General features: G+C 40.1%; 2 protein-coding genes across 10 annotated transcripts in view; one reads left to right on the top strand and one right to left on the bottom strand.

Moving 5' to 3' along the window:
• Positions 1-22377, bottom strand: part of FAM126A (family with sequence similarity 126 member A) — a 91931-nt gene that overhangs the window by 30488 nt on the left and 39066 nt on the right. For 5 of the 9 annotated variants that reach the window (XM_038390302.2, XM_043509189.1, XM_043509193.1 and 2 more), the window contains 5 exons: positions 20895-20982; positions 17643-17744; positions 11436-11615; positions 610-690; positions 66-181 (listed from right to left, as the gene is read on the bottom strand). In XM_038390302.2, the coding sequence (XP_038246230.1) occupies positions 66-181; positions 610-690; positions 11436-11615; positions 17643-17744; positions 20895-20945 (530 nt within the window). In that variant the 5' untranslated portion in view covers positions 20946-20982. Of the gene's footprint in view, positions 1-65; positions 182-609; positions 691-11435; positions 11637-17642; positions 17745-20894; positions 20983-22377 lie in introns of all 9 variants that reach the window. The other 4 variants (XM_043509186.1, XM_043509187.1, XM_043509191.1 and 1 more) reach the window with 2 other exon arrangements.
• LOC119851074 (translocon-associated protein subunit delta-like) lies at positions 14018-15959 on the top strand. Its single transcript, XM_038390307.2, has one exon. It carries the CDS (start codon positions 14963-14965, stop codon positions 15431-15433), a length of 471 nt encoding a protein of 156 aa, XP_038246235.1. The 5' UTR covers positions 14018-14962; the 3' UTR covers positions 15434-15959.

Genomic DNA, 22377 nt, shown 5'->3' with positions numbered 1-22377 from the left:
AAAAATAATGAAGCTACTTTAACCATTTTTATGGATTTTTATGCAAGATCTTACTACAGTTTTACCTGTTTTGTGCTGTTAACATCTCTCTTTGAGGATGAGGTCCACTGTACACCACCCTGGACAAACCATGCTGGGATAAAGCTCCCTCTGTAAGAGCCATGGAACCAATGCTGGAAGGCTAAAGTAAACAGGTATTTGAATAAAGGATTCCAAACATTTGTCCTCATAAAGTCTCATTACAAAGTGGAGTAAAAAAAACAATAAAAAAGATGGAAAAGTTGTACCTGTGCATACATTTTGAACCTACATAAATCTATTTGGCTGCTTTCTTATGTAATATAGCAACTGCCCTAAGATTAAGAGAAAAAGTTAGGAAACAAAGCGATGAAAAAGTTGGCACTTAAAATTGTTTTAAAAACAAGTCAAGCTTAAATGGCTTCATTAGAAGACAACAGCCACAAAAGGTATTGTTTGAAAAGTCAAGTGTGTCATTACATGATCATGTATAACAAAATGTTCACATTGCCTTCTTTAACTGGCCTCAACATAAAAGGAAGTTACACAGTCCATCTGGTAACAACCATGCATTTAAGTAATTTCACTCACTTCATGATACACTGAAGGTTTGGACAAGGATGGAATTGTGAAACTCAGCACTTTACTATGCCCCTGTTTGTCAACTATTTCCTGTAAAACACAAAAGACATCAAGGGTTACGATGTTAAAATTTTTATTGTGAAAATCAGAAGAGTTAAGTTAACATGCAAAAAATGTTATATTCTAGGGGAAAACTCTGAATTAGTTAAATATCATTATCTGCTCTAGAATGCAAATAGTCGGCTAGAAGCTTAACATAGCCTTGATAAAAAGAAAAGGAGTACTTGTGGCACCTTAGAGACTAACAAATTTATTAGAGCATAAGCTTTCGTGAGCTACAGCTCACTTCATCGGATGCATTTGGTGGAAAAAACAGAGGAGAGATTTATATACACACACACAGAGAACATGAAACAATGGGTTTATCATACACACTGTAAGGAGAGTGATCATTTAAGATAAGCCATCACCAGCAGCAGGGGGGGAAAAGGAGGAAAACCTTTCATGGTGACAAGCAAGGTAGGCTAATTCCAGCAGTTAACAAGAATATCAGAGGAACAGTGGGGGGTGGGGTGGGAGGGAAAAATACCATGGGGAAATAGTTTTACTTTGTGTAATGACTCATCCATTCCCAGTCTCTATTCAAGCCTAAGTTAATTGTATCCAGTTTGCAAATTAATTCCAATTCAGCAGTCTCTCGTTGGAGTCTGTTTCTGAAGCTTTTTTGTTGAAGGATAGCCACTCTTAGGTCTGTGATCGAGTGACCAGAGAGATTGAAGTGTTCTCCAACTGGTTTTTGAATGTTTTAATTCTTGATGTCTGATTTGTGTCCATTCATTCTTTTACGTAGAGACTGTCCAGTTTGGCCAATGTACATGGCAGAGGGGCATTGCTGGCACATGATGGCATATATCACATTGGTAGATGCGCAGGTGAACGAGCCTCTGATAGTGTGGCTGATGTGATTAGGCCCTATGATGGTATCCCCTGAATAGATACGTGGACAGAGTTGGCAACGGGCTTTGTTGCAAGGATAGGTTCCTGGGTTAGTGGTTCTGTTGTGTGGTTGCTGGTGAGTATTTGCTTCAGATTGGGGGGCTGTCTGTAAGCAAGGACTGGTCTGTCTCCCAAGATCTGTGAGAGTGATGGGTTGTCCTTCAGGATAGGTTGTAGATCCTTGATGATGCGTTGGAGAGGTTTTAGTTGGGGGCTGAAGGTGATGGCTAGTGGCGTTCTGTTGTTTTCTTTGTTGGGCCTGTCCTGCAGTAGGTGACTTCTGGGTACTCTTCTGGCTCTGTCAATCTGTTTCTTCACTTCAGCAGGTGGGTATTGTAGTTGTAGGAATGCATGATAGAGATCTTGTAGGTGTTTGTCTCTGTCTGAGGGGTTGGAGCAAATGCGGTTATATCGTAGCACTTGGCTGTAGACAATGGATCGAGTGGTATGATCTGGATGAAAGCTAGAGGCATGTAGGTAGGAATAGCGGTCAGTAGGTTTCCGATATAGGGTGGTGTTTATGTGACCATCGCTTATTAGCACCGTAGTGTCCAGGAAGTGGATCTCTTGTGTGGACTGGTCCAGGCTGAGGTTGATGGTGGGATAGAAATTGTTGAAATCATGGTGGAATTCCTCAAGAGCTTCTTTTCCATGGGTCCAGATGATGAAGATGTCATCAATGTAGCGCAAGTAGAGTAGGGGCATTAGGAGACGAGAGCTGAGGAAGCGTTGTTCTAAGTCAGCCATAAAAATGTTGGCATACTGTGGGGCCATGCGGGTACCCATCGCAGTGCCGCTGATTTGAAGGTATACATTGTCCCCAAATGTGAAATAGTTATGGGTCAGGACAAAGTCACAAAGTTCAGCCACCGGGTTAGCTGTGACAGTATCGGGGATACTGTTCCTGACAGCTTGTAGTCCATCTTTGTGTGGAATGTTGGTGTAGAGGGCTTCTACATCCATAGTGGCTAGGATGGTGTTTTTAGGAAGATCACCAATGGACTGTTGTTTCCTCAGGAAGTCAGTGGTGTCTCGAAGATAGCTGGGAGTGCTGGTAACGAAGGGCCTGAGGAGGGAGTCTACATAGCCAGACAATCCTGCTGTCAGGGTGCCAATGCCTGAGATGATGGGGCGTCCAGGATTTCCAGGTTTATGGATCTTGGGTAGCAGATAGAATACCCCAGGTCGGGGCTCCAGGGGTGTGTCTGTGCGGATTTGTTCTTGTGCTTTTTCAGGGAGTTTCTTGAGCAAATGCTGTAGTTTCTTTTGGTAACTCTCAGTGGGATCAGAGGGTAATGGCTTGTAGAAAGTGGTGTTGGAGAGCTGCCTAGTAGCCTCTTGTTCATACTCCGACCTATTCATGATGACGACAGCACCTCCTTTGTCAGCCTTTTTGATTATGATGTCAGAGTTGTTTCTGAGGCTGTGGATGGCACTGTGTTCTGCATGGCTGAGGTTATGGGGTAAGCGATGCTGCTTTTCCACAATTTCAGCTCGTGCACGTCGGCGGAAGCAGTCTATGTAGAAATCCAGGCTGCTGTTTCGACCTTCAGGAGGAGTCCACCTAGAATCCTTCTTTTTGTAGTGTTGGCAGGAAGGTCTCTGTGGGTTAATATGTTGGTCAGAGGTGTGTTGGAAATATTCCTTGAGTCTGAGACGTCGAAAATAGGATTCTAGGTCACCACAGAACTGTATCATGTTCGTGGGGGTGGAGGGGCAAAAGGAGAGGCCCCGAGATAGGACAGATTCTTCTGCTGGGCTAAGAGTATAGTTGGATAGATTAACAATATTGCTGGGTGGGTTACGGGAACCATTGTTGTGGCCCCTTGTGGCATATAGTAGTTTAGATAGCTTAGTGTCCTTTTTCTTTTGTAGAGAAGCAAAGTGTGTTTTGTAAATGGCTTGTCTAGTTTTTGTAAAGTCCAGCCATGAGGAAGTTTGTGTGGAAGGTTGGTTCTTTATGAGAGTATCCAGTTTTGAGAGCTCATTCTTAATCTTTCCCTGTTTGCTGTAGAGGATGTTGATCAGGTGGTTCCGCAGTTTCTTTGAGAGTGTGTGGCACAAGCTGTCAGCATAGTCTGTGTGGTATGTAGATTGTAATGGATTTTTTACCTTCAGTCCTTTCGGTATGATGTCCATCTGTTTGCATTTGGAGAGGAAGATGATGTCTGTCTGTATCTGTGCGAGTTTTTTCATGAAGTTGACAGATTTCCACTCTATACGGCTAAATTCAGTGCCTTGCATAATCACAGGTTTCAGAGTAGCAGCCGTGTTAGTCTGTATTCGCAAAAAGAAAAGGAGTACTTGTGGCACCTTAGAGACTAACAAATTTATTAGAGCATAAGCTTTCGTGAGCTACAGCTCACTTCATCGGATGCATTTGGTGGAAAAAACAGAGGAGAGATTTATATACACACACACACACAGAGAACATGGAACAATGGGTTTATCATACACACGGCTAACCTGGTGGCTGAACTTTGTGACTTTGTCCTGACCCATAACTATTTCACATTTGGGGACAATGTATACCTTCAAATCAGCGGCACTGCGATGGGTACCCGCATGGCCCCACAGTATGCCAACATTTTTATGGCTGACTTAGAACAACGCTTCCTCAGCTCTCGTCCCCTAATGCCCCTACTCTACTTGCGCTACATTGATGACATCTTCATCATCTGGACCCATGGAAAAGAAGCTCTTGAGGAATTCCACCATGATTTCAACAATTTCCATCCCACCATCAACCTCAGCCTGGACCAGTCCACACAAGAGATCCACTTCCTGGACACTACGGTGCTAATAAGCGATGGTCACATAAACACCACCCTATATCGGAAACCTACTGACCGCTATTCCTACCTACATGCCTCTAGCTTTCATCCAGATCATACCACTCGATCCATTGTCTACACCCAAGCGCTACGATATAACCGCATTTGCTCCAACCCCTCAGACAGAGACAAACACCTATAAGATCTCTATCATGCATTCCTACAACTACAATACCCACCTGCTGAAGTGAAGAAACAGATTGACAGAGCCAGAAGAGTACCCAGAAGTCCCCTACTACAGGACAGGCCCAACAAAGAAAACAACAGAACGCCACTAGCCATCACCTTCAGCCCCCAACTAAAACCTATCCAACGCATCATCAAGGATCTACAACCTATCCTGAAGGACGACCCATCACTCTCACAGATCTTGGGAGACAGGCCAGTCCTTGCTTACAGACAGCCCCCCAATCTGAAGCAAATACTCACCAGCAACCACACACCACACAACAGAACCACTAACCCAGGAACCTATCCTTGCAACAAAGCCCGTTGCCAACTCTGTCCACGTATCTATTCAGGGGATACCATCATAGGGCCTAATCACATCAGCCACACTATCAGAGGCTCGTTCACCTGCGCATCTACCAATGTGATATATGCCATCATGTGCCAGCAATGCCCCTCTGCCATGTACATTGGCCAAACTGGACAGTCTCTACGTAAAAGAATGAATGGACACAAATCAGACATCAAGAATTAAAACATTCAAAAACCAGTTGGAGAACACTTCAATCTCTCAGGTCACTCGATCACAGACCTAAGAGTGGCTATCCTTCAACAAAAAAGCTTCAGAAACAGACTCCAACGAGAGACTGCTGAATTGGAATTAATTTGCAAACTGGATACAATTAACTTAGGCTTGAATAGAGACTGGGAATGGATGAGTCATTACACAAAGTAAAACTATTTCCCCATGGTATTTCTCCCTCCCACCCCACCCCCCACTGTTCCTCTGATATTCTTGTTAACTGCTGGAATTAGCCTACCTTGCTTGTCACCATGAAAGGTTTTCCTCCTTTCCCCCCCCTGCTGCTGGTGATGGCTTATCTTAAGTGATCACTCTCCTTACAGTGTGTATGATAAACCCATTGTTTCATGTTCTCTGTGTGTGTGTGTATATAAATCTCTCCTCTGTTTTTTCCACCAAATGCATCCGATGAAGTGAGCTGTAGCTCACGAAAGCTTATGCTCCAATAAATTTGTTAGTCTCTAAGGTGCCACAAGTACTCCTTTTCTTTTTGCGAATACAGACTAACACGGCTGCTACTCTGAAACCTGTGATAGCCTTGATACTTTCCCCGAAACTAAGTGTTGTCGGCTATTTTTGAATTCACTTAAATAAAGACATTTGTTGGTATTTGTTAATTGTTACATACTGGACATTGTTAATAGTGTACAAAAGAAATATACATTTCTATAGAATCTGTTGCAAAATATTTGTCTTGCAATAGATATACAATTATTTGATTTAACAGTATTATCCATTAATTTTAAAAGCTATACTGTACCTATTCTTTACTACTACTGAGGAGTAAAGGCTGAAGGTGTCTAAACCTGGTAAGAAAACCTGCTTCTCAATAGCCTAATAATGGCTAACTGGATATTTAAAAAAAACCAAAAACCACAACACTTTTAATTAAAAGTTTTAAATCCAATTCCAGCCTAACACTATGATCTAACACTAAATTATATCTCAGAACATTTGCACAAGAAACCCAAAGTTTATTAGTACATATCTACACATGTGTGAGGGGGAAGGACCCTAATGAAACTATATTCCTGGCTGCAAGGGTTCAAAGAAAGGGAATTACTTTCCTGCAAGATGAGACCTTCAGAGTAACGGGCATTTTATCCCTGCATCTTAGTGCATGATTAACAGAATGATCAAAGAAGATATGCTAACAATACCACAGAAGAGCACTGGTCCACAGCATTTCAAAGCAAAGACTTCAGAAATGGGAAACTGAATCAAACCTGAATGGAAGAGTGGGGGCAGAATCAACAAATGATACCCAATTGTGCTGTTGAAATCCACAGGAAAGAGGGAGCAACAGAGAATGTAGCACAGCCAATATGATCATGAAGGACCCAGGACATTCAGGATATAACATGAATACTCAGCAAGCAGTCATCTGGGACTGCCAGTCAGAGGCAGGCCTGGCTTACATTCTACCCCAACTACTGCTCTCCTTAAGGGTCAAACACATCTAAGAGCTAGGGGATTTCAGTCTCATGTTAAGGTCCTAACATCCAGGAGTTAAAATTTTGCATAGATGGTATACTAAGAAAAAAAAATTTCAGTTATGAATAATTTACCCCATCTTTAGCTTTATATCTATGGATTCAGTCAATAACATGGAATTCAGGACACAGAAGGCTGTGTACTCTAAATATTTGTTGTTTAAAGCATGGAACATTTTCTAGATAATTGAACCCTTCAGCATCAGAATTTATATCTCCAAAGATAGGAGCAGAGAAAAAGTTTAAGGAGAATTGGATTTTAAGATGGACTCTATGATAATATCATCACTATGTTGGAAAGCCAAAAGTATTAAGGTGGAGTGAAGGAGTGGCAAAGCAGGACAGATGGTTAGATTGGAGCAGATGAAACCTCACAGGTACCCTGTTCTTTGGCCAGAACATAGCTACAAGCCCCCATCATTCTCCACGTCACCATGGATCCTTCAGCTGTTGGCATTCCCTCGTTCCCTAGCCAGGAGGAAGGAGTAATTGACTAGGAGTCTGGTCTCCACAAGCTTCCAATGAACCCATAATCTCCAGAAAGAGGCAGTTGATTACGGCGCCCATAATCAAACTGGCCCAAAGATGGAGGAGGGGAGGAAGTCTCTGTGGCCAGAATAAGTAAAGCACCTCCTGACAGACAGGCATCACCAGAATTGTATTTTCCAAGTACCATACTTGGGCCTGTCTGGGAAAGAGATAAGAAAAGAGAACATACAAAAGAAGAACAGACTCTTTGGGGGAATGCCTAGTACTTTACTGTTCTCTCTCTGTCTGTAGAGCATTACAAGACCAAACTGCTTATGCGAAAAGCAGAATTCCGATTGCAGTGTAATGCCTGGCTATGATTACAGGAGCCTTTGGGTGCTAAAACTGTTCTAGTGAGCCGTTTCCATGAGTGCTGGTAGACATGGTTATCCAGTTGTCCACTTCTAGACTGACACTTCTGGTCTGAGAAAAAGTTACCAGAGCCACTGAGATACTCCACTGAAGCATTCATTCCCTCCTTGTTGCTCCAGAGATACAGAACAGATAGACAAAGCCAGAAAGGAATAACCATGAATAGATGCAGTTTGACTATGGGAGCAGCAAAGAATTCATATGAGCCTTCCACAGTAGCAGCTGCTAAATCAGACACCACTGAACTATTCATGACCATGAATCACTTTTATAAACCCAGGGTGCCTCTACTCAACTCCAGTACCTAGCATCTCACATTGAGAAGAACTATCAGTTTCTTTCTCAACTAAAATCACCTACATTTAAGACAATATTTCAGGATACCAAGCACCATACAGACCCTATCTGAACTGGGCCCATTCAAACCAGAAATAGGCCCAGAAGCACAGCAGGAAAACTGAACAATGAACTAAAACTCTGATCTATGCTCTTCGTAACAAAATGAGGCAAGTGCACTAGCTCTTTTAGGGCAGAAATTACTTTCTCTCAACTTCTAAGGCATGCAAGCAGTTGGCCAGGACTTAAACCACTGTTCAGTATAACAGATGGTGCACTTGCCCCTACACAACCAAAACCCTTATCTGTAGAAGTCCCACAGGGATCCATCATCTCCCCACATCCCAGTCCATATATATGAAGCCTTGAGGAGGGATTGTGAAACAGCTTGGTCTAAAATGTCTGCAAAATGCAGATCTTACCCACTTGCAATTCAGAAGCAAACAGCACCATTCTCCAGCTGTCAAAAGGCTTGGCTGAGATCAGCCCCTGAAGGAGGAACAGCTAGATTAAGCTAATTTTGGAAAGACTGAGGTGATTTGGGATAGAGAAACATTTTGAAGAATTTGTTCTCTCTCACATATAACCCTCAGTTTAAGACATTTGTCTGCAGAGTGTTAAACAGTCAACACCTGTTTTGTTCTCTCAGACAATAGGAATTGTAATATGTTGCCCATGGTCTTGCGTGACAGAGGCTAGTATCAAGCACTTTGGAGGAAGGTATATGAAATCCTGGACAATTACAGGGTAACATTTCTATATGGGAAAATTCATCCTACTCCCTGCCCCATCAGTTAGTGGTGGGTTTATGCTCTAAAGCATGAGGGATTATCCCCCAGTTTATTTTATCTAGACGTATACAGATGTTCTCATCCACATAAACATAAAATCTTTCAAACATCTTCCAAGTTTTTGTCTCAATGATATCTTGTGGCAATAAGTTCCACAGGTTCATTATGTATTATGTAAAAATGAATGCCTCCCTTTCTAGAATTTTACGTTTGTTGCCTTTCAATTTCACTAAAAGACTACTTTTCTTTATAATAAAAGGAGTGAATGGATTTCTCTCTTCTCTATACCATTTATCATACCTTCATGTCTTCACTCTAAATTAAAACAGTCCCAGTTTTTTCTAGTCTGAGCCACATGGAAGTCTTTTTATAACTCTCATTTTTGTCATCAGTAGACCCCTTTTATTTCTACTTTATTTGAGATAGGTCAGCCTGACCTCTATAAGGGTATAAAAAGGGATGACAGTTTCAGTATTTTCTATCCTATCCTTTGCACATGTTAAAAATAAGGTTTTTTTGGACTACCACTATATGCATGAGTGGATGTTTCCATTTAAATGACCACATGGATGTCCACATCTCATTCTTGAGTAGTTGCAGCAAGTTTAGAACCCAACATCATGTATGAGTAATTCAAGTAATTCCTTCCAGCATGCATTACCTTTCATTTGTCAACACTTTTATCTGACATTCTGCCATGCATTCACCTAGCTGTTCGGTCTCTATGTTTTGGTTACAGGTATCCAAATGGTCTAGTTATATGAATTTTAATGAAAATGATTCCTCGTATTACAGATAATTCTGTAAATTAAATATAAAACTAAGTTGGAAACCAATAAGAATGGCTCATCTGAGGGGACTGAAATCACTGCTCCTTTGGTGAGGAAATTTTCAAGTGTTTTCAAAAGGCTCATTCCCCCAACCCCAAGAAATGAGAGCATTCAGTACATAGGGATCATCACTGTTTGCATTAGCCTACATGTCTTTTTTGCTAGTATTTTTTGAGAGCTTAAAAAATTAGCTGAAAGGACGAAACAAGTGTCTAACAGCTCATTTCAATTATCTTTTGGACCACAGAATGCAGAGAAATATCCTGTTTGTTTTTAAAACACTACACAGTACTTATGGCTACATGAGTAACTGTGTGGGAGAGGGAGGAATAAGAGGTCAGCATTAGTAGGTTAGTGTTATTTCAGAACGTCTTGGAAAAATATTAGGCAGAGACTCTCTTGGAGATGCAAGTCTACCTTAACCAAATCCTTATTGCACCAAGCAGCTGGAAGATAGATGGAAACAGCAGACAAGGTTATATTAATAATTGAGAAACCTCTCTTAACTAACTATTCTAAAGAGAGAAGGTTGTGGGTACAGCTTCAGGTTTTTCTTTCTGAAATGCAAGTGAGTGACTTTATCCTAACAGGAGAACACAAGGGGTTATCTAGCTATACTCTGACCACCCTGGATACCTGTGTTATCAGGGAATGCTAGTTCAAAATGAATCACAATTCCAGGCATAAACCCAGTGCAAGAGTCAACGGTCCTGTCTGTGCAGGAGATTGTCTAGGAATGCTATCCTCTTTTCAGCTGCAGTTAAATCTGTGGAGAAGCATGCATGCATGGTTGGAGGTATGAATTTAGCCTATTAGAGAGAAAACAAAACTGTTTTGAAGTTTGCATGAAAAAAACTCGAGCTGAACTTGTTTCACTACTTTGCCACAAAATAGGCACATCTATTCTTTCTATTCACCTCTCCTAATTTCTCAGAATTTTAAACAAGCCCCGTTTCACAAAGTTGACCTCTCCCTCATTGCCCTGGTCTCTCTCCTAGAAAGTACAAGGAATTAAATTAGAGAAAATCCTGAAAGAGAAAACACTATGCTTAGACTACACACTCAGTACAAGGCAGAGAAAGACTGGAAATAACAGGATGGGGAAGCAACCAGTGCCTATGCTCCAAGTTTTGGGTGTGATGCAAGCAAACAAACAAACAAACAAAAAATCCATTAGATATAGATGGGAACTGTTCAATGAAAAATAAATTACTATTCTCATATTAGATATGAATAAGATCTTCATGGAAAATTTTACAGCATGAAAGGAGATCAATTTAAGTCCCCAAGTCTCAACAATTTAACAAGTTCCTGGTCCTTTATTTTTAAAAGCAACAGCACATCTCCCCAAAGTAATCCGACAATCCTTAGAAACAAAAAACTGTGTCAAATGCAGTGCCTCTGCTAAAAAGATTTGGCTAAACATGTTCTTTATTTGAACGTAAGAAAATTGGTTCTTTTAGCTTATCCCAACAATGATAGTTTAAAGTGTGAAGAGGAGACTGCTGGCAATTCCAAGACAGATCTTTCCAAAAAAGAGAGAGAGAGAGAAAACTGAAGACAACGATGTGATGACAAAAGGAGAGTTGATATGGAGCAGATTAAACAAGGCATCTTCAGCATGGATTTCAGGCAGACAGCCTTTGCCCTAGGATGTCAAATGGAGAGAGTGCAGCTTATATAATTATAGGACTGGATTTGCTGATAATATATAAAGTTGCATTTTCAGCTGCATATAAGCAACATATATAGGATTCCTAGAATAGAAACACACAGGCTCTTCATTTTTGTCTTGAAAGAAACCTTAGATTATTTACTCTCCACTCCAATAGGAGAGTTTATCTGCTACCAAAAAAAGCCCACTAACATTTTAGGTATTTGAAAAATTATATGCATATACGAACCAAGTTGTAAACTCCTAGGAGAAGAGCCTCTATGCAGCCACTGCTTTGCAGATCTCTGCTGGCTGAGACTGCCAGGTAACACCACATCAATTCTGGCAGAAACTGCAGGGTGAATCGTAGTAGTCGTTCCTCTCCACTGCGATAAAACTCAAAAAGTTGGTGGCAAACTGGCTCTAGCAGCTGGAATAATATAAGACGTGACTGTCAATGGAATAAAACCTGATCACAGGATATTGTCTCCTTCTGCTCAGTAAATATGGAGGCCAAAATGTTAAAAGTTCAGTTACTTCTGCTTTGAAAATTAACAAATTATACATTAATTTCATGCGTTATGAAGTGACAGAGAGGCTTGCTGAATCTCCCCTATACCTGCCTTCACCCTCCAATCTGGCCCAGTGGATAGGACAGAAGATTACACTTTTACCTGCAGAAGAATTCCCGTGGCTCTTTTCCTTCCTCCTTTGTCCCTCTCCAATCCCATAAAGGGGTTGGATGAAGGAGGATCTTGGTGAATATTTCCTATTCATAAGTGAGTAGTAGTAGTAGCAGCAGCACAACGGGTAAAAACTTCCAAAACAATAGAAACCTAAGTATGAATACAGTACAGTATTCTCACTGAGTCAGCATATACAGGTTTACTGCACAATCTAAGGAAAAAGACTACAAAGAACTTCCTCCCCGACCCCAAAATGAATAAAGTTAGCACCATATGAAACAGGCAGGGACTAAATTTTAAGAGGGCTGAGTCCTACACACAAAAAGTACAAGATTCTGAATCTCTTATCTATAAGTAATGAGAGGAGAGGCACTTATCCTGGCTATAAAATAAAGATGTATGTCCATCCTAAGGAAACTGATTAGAAAATAGGTCCTTGATGCACCAAAATTAGCAGGCTTTGCACTACTGAAACTCTCCATGCAATTTATAACTTATTTTAACCAATTCCAGTTAGTACTTATAACTAAACCATGACAATTGCTATGATCACATTTTAGCAAGTTACACATTCCTTAACTCTTGTAGGACAGAACAACCCCTGAGCAAATACTGCTGAGTTACTGAGCACCCACATACTTGGAGGATTAGTGTTTTCCTGGTCTCATCGGACCTTACCTTTGATGTATCTTACTGCAACAGAATGCACAATTCTATATTGTATATAAAACTATACTACACATGCACAATCCAACAGTATAGGATTTAGATAGCCATGTGTTAGGGAAGAGTAGAGCTCAAGTTGTAACATGTTGTAGTCCTCCTTGCCCCGGTGATGCAAATTCTGTCTGTAAATTATTTGACAACTTTTTACTGCATATGATACTATTCCAAGTTCTATCTTCAGAATGTGGTTTCACGTGGAAAGGTTATCTCCCACAGAAAGGAGATTTTTTCACAGTTACTTCCATGGGCTAAGACCAGAACAAAAGTAGCGAGTGTTAATTAGTTGCATTTTTCCTATATCACTATTCCATTCAGTGTTGAACCTGTTAGCCATATCAAGCACTACTTCTGCAATCTTCAACATTTAAATCAAATATATGTTTCCATATCCAGCAGCTGGCAATTATTGCAGGTTTCATTTTTCAGTAAATACATAACACAATATGCAAGCTTCACAGCAGGATCAATTCCTTTAGTGGCAAAGAATTTCAAATCCTCTATTTTTAGAGAGAGACTCACTGCAGAGCACAAAACAACTACTGAAGATGAAAGAATTAATTTACTCAAATCATGCAATGCAAAAAAATTGCAACATACCGCAGTTTTGTTTTACAGGATGAGATTTCCAAAAGCTTAAGGAAGTTAGGCCTCCATTTCCCACTGAAAGTCAATAGAAGCTAAGTACCTAATTCCCGTGGGTGATTTTGAAAACCTCACTACCCATAATAGTTTGACTGATTAACTCCAATGCACAAAGATGGAAGTTTATTGGGATTTCTATTGGAACCAAGCAATCCCACTGCTGATAACAACCAGGTAATTAGGCCATATAATATTCTGAAATGATGACTAATATGCTGGACTCTTGCTCAGTCACCTTTTGGAACCATAAACTGTAACTCATTTGTGTATATAAGTTGCCTGCTTTAACCTGTAAATAACTCTCTTATTTCTTCTTCCTAGTTAATAAATCCTTAGTTTACTATAGGATTGGCTACAAGCATTGTCTTTGGTGTGAGATCTGAAGTACAAATTGACCTGGGGTAAGTGACTGGTCTCTTTGGACTGGAAGCAACCTGAATATTTTGTGATTTGGGGAGTACAGCAACCCTTTATCACCAAGTCCAGACTGCCTGGGTTGCAATATAGACTGGACTGACTGTGACTCCATGGTAAAATGGTCAGAGTGCTTCAGGAGTTCATGTTTGTTACGTTCTATAATTAGATTTCACCAACTCAGTACCACCAGTTTGTGGTGTCTGCCCTGCTTTTTGACAATCTGCCCTGAGGTTGGGTCTCAACATTGCGAATCACTCTAGACAGCTTTCAGAGTAGCAGCTGTGTTAGTCTGTATTTGCAAAAAGAAAAGGAGTATTTGTGGCACCTTAGAGACTAACAAATAAATTTGTTAATCTCTAAGGTGCCACAACTACTCTAGACAGCGTGACAGAGATCTTCTATTAATATTGTTGCACACAACTCAGAACTGAAAATGTTCATCTGACTGACTCTCAGAAACGGATTCCAAGTCATCTAATTTCTGATTCTATACCATATTTGGCCACTACTGCAGCTTTGCTGGCATTCATTCACACACAAAATCCAAAAGTTATAATCCTAGAAAATGATGGGACCAAAATAATGCTGGATATGAGAGAGGGTGGTACTAAATTTCTATTGAGAAAGTAAATTCAGAAGTAAAGTCACCACTGCATTACCCACAAAGTAAGTTTTATAAATTCAAGGAGCTGACTTATGAGGAGACAAAGTATTATTGAACATTTTTTAACTCTCTCAAATACTGTGATGGAGATTCAGGGTTACTGTAACTGTAATTATGATGTGTAAACTGTGTACAGTCAATTGAAAATTATTTCTGATTGCACCACTTAATTCCCATGTGATCTTCCTAATTTATAACTTCAGTTATAAGGGAGTGTGCTTGTAGAAGAGACTGTTGAGGAACCAGGAAGTATTTCTCCCCAATTTAGCTATAACCAAGGAAGGAGATGACACCACTGGACAAGGAATACAAATCACCTCTGGTACAGATGATTTGTCAGAATCTAGAGTAGGGTGAGCACCATCAGATACTAGAAAATGAGGCCAAATTTCCAATCAATTTGGAAGCAGAATATTTATCTGAAGCTCCTGGGAACCTTGTCTTCCTCTCCAGCACATTAGTCCTTGGTAAACCCCATTGTGTTAGGTGAATAATGGAGGGGGAAAGAACTTATCTTACAGTAACTGTCGTTCAAGATGTTCTGCAACACCTGGATCCCTCTCTGTGCACATTCACCCTATGCACAGGAGATCAGAGTTTATTTAGCCAGCAGTATCTGTTAGCGGTGGGTATGCTCCCTGCATGACCTCATGCTACCCCTCCCAAGACCCAGAGCCCATCATCGTCCCGTCCTATTACACCACAGCCGACGCCGTCATCTCCTCCGAAAGCATCTTCATGGTGGAGATTGCACTCCCCTGTCGCAATGGGGCGCAGAATGTGGCCCTGTATGCTGATGTCAATGGCAAACAGTTCTCCGTCACCCGGGGGCAGGACGTGGGGTGCTACCAGGTCTCATGGAGCATGGAGCACAGGAATGCCTGGTCGGGCACCTATGAAGTGAAGTTCTTCAACGAGGAGTCGTACAGCGTCCTGCGCAAGGCCAAGCACAACAACAAGGACGAATCGGCGATCCGAGCCCTATTCACAGTCAGCGTGGATCACCAGGGCACCTGGAGCAGACCCTGGGTCTCCATGAAGGTGCTGGCCATCACCATCAGGCTCCTCGTCTACTACCTGGCCCTGAGCGCCAAGGGGAGCATCCAGACCTGAGGGGGAAGCTGGAGTCTCCCTGTGGGGCCGAACCCTGCCCCGCTGTGTCCCCCACTGGTCCCCAATAAACACTGTCCCCACCCAAAAAACCTGTAAGTCATTTCCTTTGCTGCCCAGAATCCCAATAAGATTCAAGAGCTGCAGGAAAACATAGTAGATATGGAATCCATGCACAGAACAAAGAAGAATCACAGTTATTGCAATGTAAGTAACAGTTCTCTGAGTATCTGTACATGTGGATCCCATCTTGGTGATTACCGAACAATTAACTCCTCCAGGAGGTGGAAGCTAGGCGCTCATATAAAACAATGACAGGCATACTAGAACTACTGAACTACTTAACAATCAAGAGACAATACATCTAAGAAAACACTGAGGTTTTTCCATTTCACTGCCACAGGCAGTAAGAAGGAACTCAGTGACAATTGAGGACGCTTCACTCTTTATGCCTTCAGGAGGGATAGCATGATGGTATGCAGAGATGTTTGACTGGGTCAAAGCACCACAGAGTGCTAAAATTTTAATGTTACATTGTTCTGGGCCAAGGTGCTCGAAGCACCACAGGCCTAGCAGGAATACTCTGAAAAAACGAGGCTTACACACAGCTGTGGGTTATTGGCTTTACTGAAGGTTAGTGACACACCCGCAATGGGGACTCCAAGAGTTGCAGTCACGGAGGCAGGAAACCCAGCACACTGGAGCTCTGTCTGGGACGGAGTCCGACAGAGGGGCAGACGACCAGCATTAATAAGCACTACACAAAAACAGCTCATGAATATAGAATTAGATACTTTCCAAAAGGGGTTTTCCACTACCTGGCAAAGGGCCATGCGAAGCAGTTGTGACCGGCTGACGGCTGGTTCTAGCTGGGTTTCTATGTCCTACAATAACCTATCAGCGCGAGATGATACTATTTGTATCACAAAGTGAGAAAGCGGAATTTCCCTAGCTAGGCCATAACAAAGTCTTCCACAGTCCCCTACATACCTGAACCACAAAGATGTTTGTGTTTCATAGCACAGACCCAAGATATTGACATATTGGTATGCAAGTTGCATGGAAGCCCATGTACACCTAAACACACGGAAGCACAGACTCTCTTGCCTCAAGGAACTGCTTTGCATTAGAGCAGCCCTAAAGATACCAGTTGCAAGCTGGACTAAAATGCAAGTTCAACAACCAGAAAAAAAGGGTCCAAGTGAGTTGATCCCGCATTCTTTCAAATTATATCCAGGGACATGGCTAATGACCCCTCCAACTCCCAGGGAGGTGTCTGTGAATTTGTCTTTGCTTGTGCCACTATCAGCTACAAGCATGTTACTTTTTAGGACTCAGGACTCCTAATGCCCTCAGGCCATTAGTTTCTTTCCAGAAGTCCAATGAGGAGCTTCCATCTGAATTACAAGCTGCTTGAGATCTTCACTCCTATTGGAGTGTCCTTTCCTTTTGCCCCACACCTACTGAGTACCACATATTAATCAACTTTTATAGTAACATGATAAATTAGAATTTTAGAGATTGCTATGCACTTAAATGCATAGCAGTTAGATATATGTCAAGCTCAATATTCAAAAACTCTGGTAACTGAAACTTAAGGTCATAGTTAAAAAAGTGAATCAACCAGAAGGAAGCTACACAATCCTGAATGTAAATAAACATTTTGTTTCTTTTCCAAACACTTCCAATACACATTTTTATTTTTTGTTTAAGTCAATCACTGATGTTCTCACCTAAATTAAAAACTATAAGCAAAGTAATAAAACATTTATAGCAAAAACTGCAAGAGGAAACACTGACCAGGGTCTCCTCTCATGGAACCACCTCAACCAGACACAGGCTTCAATATTCAATTGGCCTTGAATCATAATGTCAGACTCTGAGATTATACAATTGGCCAATTCACTTTTTAATCCTACGCCTGAGTCCTGAAGCACAGGAATGTGAACTATAAGGACTATATATGGTTTGTGAGTAGTGAGACTGAAAAACTAATTGCGTGATATTAAATCACTGCCGAAGAATGGAACATATCCATATCTTAACATTTTGTTATGAGAGAATAGAGTCCTACTCAGAGTCTAATAGTAACTATTTGTATCATAAATAGTATTTGAATTACAAATGTGGCCCTTTTTTTTTTTTTTGTTCATCCATGCATTCATGGTCTGCTGCCACATCAAACGAAAACCTTAGAGATATGTGCACTTACCTCACTCTGTGGCTCCCGGATAACTTTGTATAAAGATGAAACCAGAGAACTCTTGTCTTTCAAATTTGTAGCATAGTTAGAGATAGAAGCTTCTGGAAGGGTCTGAAATCAAACAAAAATATTTTTTTCCTTTTATGTCATTAGTGCAATATTTTATTGTCTGTGCATTGAAAGAAGGCCATTTTATTGTGTCAGCTGGCTTTTCTTACAACATCCTTTTAACTGCAGTAGTATCCATTTCCTGGTGTTTACTCTAGGAGACAATATGTTCCATGTAGAGAAACAACATTTCTATTCATCTTTACAGTTTAATAAAATCCCAGTATTTAAGACAAACTGCTGGAAGGCAAGTTATTAAAACTTACATTTTACCATTCCAGAGTTTTGTACAGAATTTAATTAAATTGGGTGGAAAATACAGCTAAAGGGCAACAATTTCACCATGCGTTTACCCATCCTGAACAATGTGTAAAGAGAATAATCAGTTTAAAAGAGCAACAGGAACTGCAACTTTGAGATTAGGATAAGCATACAATCAGGCGTGCTTTTTTGTTTTTGTTTTTTTGTCTGCAAGCAGCTATGGGTCCTCTGTTCCAGATGATCTGAATATCATATGGAAGCTACAGGGTTCTTGCTACATACATACATGGGACACCAAATATGGGTCATTTGAGCATGCATTTCACCCCCTTTCCAGCACCAACCAGAGTTCTGACTGGCAATGCTTACAGAGGTCAAACTATTAGGTTTTCAATAGTTTACAAACTTTTTCAGATACAGCTGTTACACTTAAACTCATGTTCCTAGCTCTCATAGTACTTTTCATCCACAAAGCTCAAAGTGCTTCACGAAGAATGCAATCATAATCCTCATTTTACAGATGTGAAAACAGGCACAGAAATGATGTGATTTGTCCAAGGTTACCTAGCAGGCAATGGAAAGAACCAGGAATAGAACCCAAATCTACCAAGTTCTAGTCTATTTATCTGCCCACTAGGCAACACTGCCTCTCTATACTCCAAAATAATGAGTGTTGTTTTAGAAAAAGAGACATTACAAATGAGACCAAAATTACTAATCTCTATATCTGAAACCATTTCCGGAAAAATACAGAAAAGCCAAGATTTTCAAAAATAGGAGTCTAAAGCTGCTTTTTAAGAGCCATATTTAGGCACCTAAATGAATGGCCTGATTTTCCAAATGCAATGGAACACCCAGAATCTTACATTTGACGCTCAGTACTTTTCAAAAATAAGGCCACTTATTTAGGTGCCTAAATTTGGCTTTTAGGAGACTAGCTTTAGATTCTTGAAGATCTTGTAGTTGGACTATTACAAATTATACAATATATGGACTGTTGAGAAGATTCAAGCAAGATATTTCATTTATGTACATGGCACCAATTCTCCAGAAGTGGTGTGTTCAAGGCAAGTGAATCTACATCACCCATAAAAATAAGTCTGCAAACCAGGTTTCTTTCCTCCACTTCTCCTTTCAATGGAAAATTGCAACAACAATCTTGGTTTGAGGCAATTTTCTAGGAATTACTAGAAAGTAGCATTTAACAATCAAAGATGTTGTGTATTTACTACCTTGGATTTATTGGATACAAAATCTCAACAAAATGAGGCCTGAATACTACTCTATGTTGCTCCACATTGGAGTAAAACATAACATTTCTGAACTTGCATTTTCTCCATGATACATAATATATACATAGTGTCATGGCAGATGGTGGGAATAGTTGTGAATTTTCTGGACTACATCTGGGAATGAGATTCTCCAGGCCATGACTTCACCCATATCAAAAGATCAGATTTGGTCTAGTCTGAAAAGATAGGTAGATGCCAACTGTAGGATTTGGTTTTGATAGATTTGTATAACAAAGGCCACCATAAAAATTTCAACAACTATTTCCTGATCCCCCTTTTCTTTGGGCTCTCCACGAGGCTAGGGTCCTCAGAGTACCTCTTAACATGGTGATGCCATTCAGTTACCCCACTGAAGCTGCAACTTTTGTGGTAATTGTGACATTGGTCATGGTGCACCACCTCATCAGAATAATTGTACTCATTTACTACTTTCAGTTTATCATGTGGTTCACTGTGTCTATATACCACCTGAAACTTAACAGCAATCCTTTACAGCCCAGTGGCATGCTATAAGGGGTTTGCCCTGAAGTTCTGACTACAGGAATTCTGATGTCTTCCCTGATGTATGCACACAGCTTACCCATTTTTGCTGGAGTACCAGCTGAACAACGGTCTGCATGTGGTGCTCTCAGATAGGAGTGGTAAAATGGCAGCTCTCTGGTTAGCCATTGAAGCTGCTTTTATGATGGCTGGAGGCAAAGCTGATGAGGAAATAGTTGGCTTTAAGGGTATCCCATGACTGCCTTTGTTCCCTTCAAAGGCATATTCTCCATCGTAAGATCAGGAAAATATGTGTAGGGAAAAAACTTTCAGAAAAACAGCACAAGAGGAAATTGCTGCTCCCCTCAAATACAGCACTGGGTCTGACTCAGGACACCGCAATGTGCCAACAGGTAGAGCAGGAAACAGCAAAGAGATGGAGAGAAGTTAACAGCTGCCTCTAAATCACTGATTTGAACAAAAAAATCCTGAAGGTCACCCCAGAATAAGACCACAAATTTGAGAAGATAGATAATACTTGTTAAGTAAGGTTATCTTCCTAACACACAGCATTAAAATCTACAGATAAAACTTCAAGTCAATCTTTGGGAGTTACTTTACGTTCCAAACAGTAAGCGCTGTTGGTACATTCAAGAAGAAGGGTAAATGAAAATAAAATGCCAGATATGGTAAGAACTTGATTTAAAAAAATACCATTTTGGTGTAACATGAAAGCCTAGAGCTCTTCAGCTAAGAGTATTTAGTTGGTACATTAACATTTAAAGGATTTGTTTTTAAATCAGATTTTATCTATTTTATTTTATCTTACTGCATTGAAAGTTTATTCCTTTTTCCAAGCATGAATTTTATTGGGCCGTCATGTGTCAAACATAGATACAGTCCTGCATATGGCAAGATAGGAAATTCAAGTCATATACTTGACAATGTATTTCATCTTTTCACCTCTCAGATTGAAATTCAACTGTCTTAAATTTATCTTGGGGTTTTTTATAGCACCCATCTCAGCAACAAGCAAAAGCTGATCAGATACTACCTCTGTTACTGAATAATATAATGCTTAAAAATTAAGTTTATTTCTAATGATCACACAATATATTACCTTGAACTCTGATAACCACTCCTCCACAACTCCTGTGTCCACAGCCAACATCTTCCCACATCTGATCTGAACCTTCAACCTTAAATACCTGAAGAAGAGACACATTTGTTAAAAAGTGACAATTTATGCATAGCGTATATCATTAAGAAGTTACTGCATTATAGAGCATTTACTCAGCTACCATACTTTTATAAATGTTAATCTATTATCTTGCTTTTTTAGCTCACTAACCTATCATACGTCAGCTCCAAATTTTTTTACTTTGTCTCACAGATGCCAGCTGTTGAAAACAAAATGGGAATATTCACTAGCAGCAGTTTACTAGATTCCAAAAGATTATGCACTGATACAGGAAGTTTACTGAATAATGACCATGATCGATAAAATAATTTTAAAAATGGATTTTGGATTTAAATCAGATATTTATTGCTTAAAGATGATATACTCCATTCTTTGGACCAGTGTAAATAGATATGAAATGAGAATTTAAAATTTTTAAAGTATAAAACTGTTTTCCTAATAACATTTAGGTTTACAGAAAAAAAAAAGAGGAGATTGGTTTAAACTTGTATATTATTCTTGTTTTGGATTTGTTCAAAGTCAGGACCTACACTAAGAACAATCTTTTCAAGGTTGTCTGGTTGACAGAGGTCCAAAGTAATTTACTCTTCAAGATGATAATTACTACACAAAGAAAATTTATTCAGCAAGGCTCTTTCTATAGGATCTGGGGTGAGAAAACAAAAAAGGTTTTGCAAAGATCTGTAGAATTACATTCTATTTACACAATTATATGCAAATAAACAGATGTGAGAAGGCTGGTGCCAGATCTCTTAAATTAATAACCCAAAGGACAGAAAACCATTATCTTTAGGTAACTAAGACTTGATCCTAATGGAGGCCACCCATGAGAAAATGAAGATTTGATAGACATTTGAAGCCAATTTTGGCAAAGGCCTGCAAAACAGTGTGAACAAGTTTTCTAAAATCTTAGGAACCATCATAATCAGAGTACATGAGACAAATAGGAATTAGTTGAATTTCTAAGAGCATTCATGTTGTTTCAGGTTCAGACTCTAGTTTCAGGCTATAAACCCAATCTGTGACTAAAAGTCATCAGGAATAATGCAGATTGTTGAAAAATTGGAACCTCCAGGCCTTGCAGTCTACTGTTTTAATCCTAGAAAATAGTTGTCTGTGAAGCCTATATGGCATGACAGCATTACAGATGTTCTGTCTAGTCTTATTTTCTGAACTATTTTAGAAAATAGAGGAAACTAAATAAATCACATTAGTACAGTGATCCGTCTTCCACAGTCAGAGATGCTATTGTTGAGAGTGAAATACTTTTACCTTCCAGTTCTAAATTATAAATTTAATGAAAGAAAGTCATCTGGTGGACAGATGATCATCCCATTTGTCTGCTGCCTGCACATGACAACTGAACCAGCTGATTTATGCCTTGAACCCAGTACATTTTTCC

This window comes from Dermochelys coriacea, chromosome 2 (assembly GCF_009764565.3).
Source record: "Dermochelys coriacea isolate rDerCor1 chromosome 2, rDerCor1.pri.v4, whole genome shotgun sequence".
NCBI lineage: Eukaryota > Metazoa > Chordata > Testudines > Dermochelyidae > Dermochelys > Dermochelys coriacea.
This window is presented reverse-complemented; position numbering and strand designations above follow the sequence as displayed.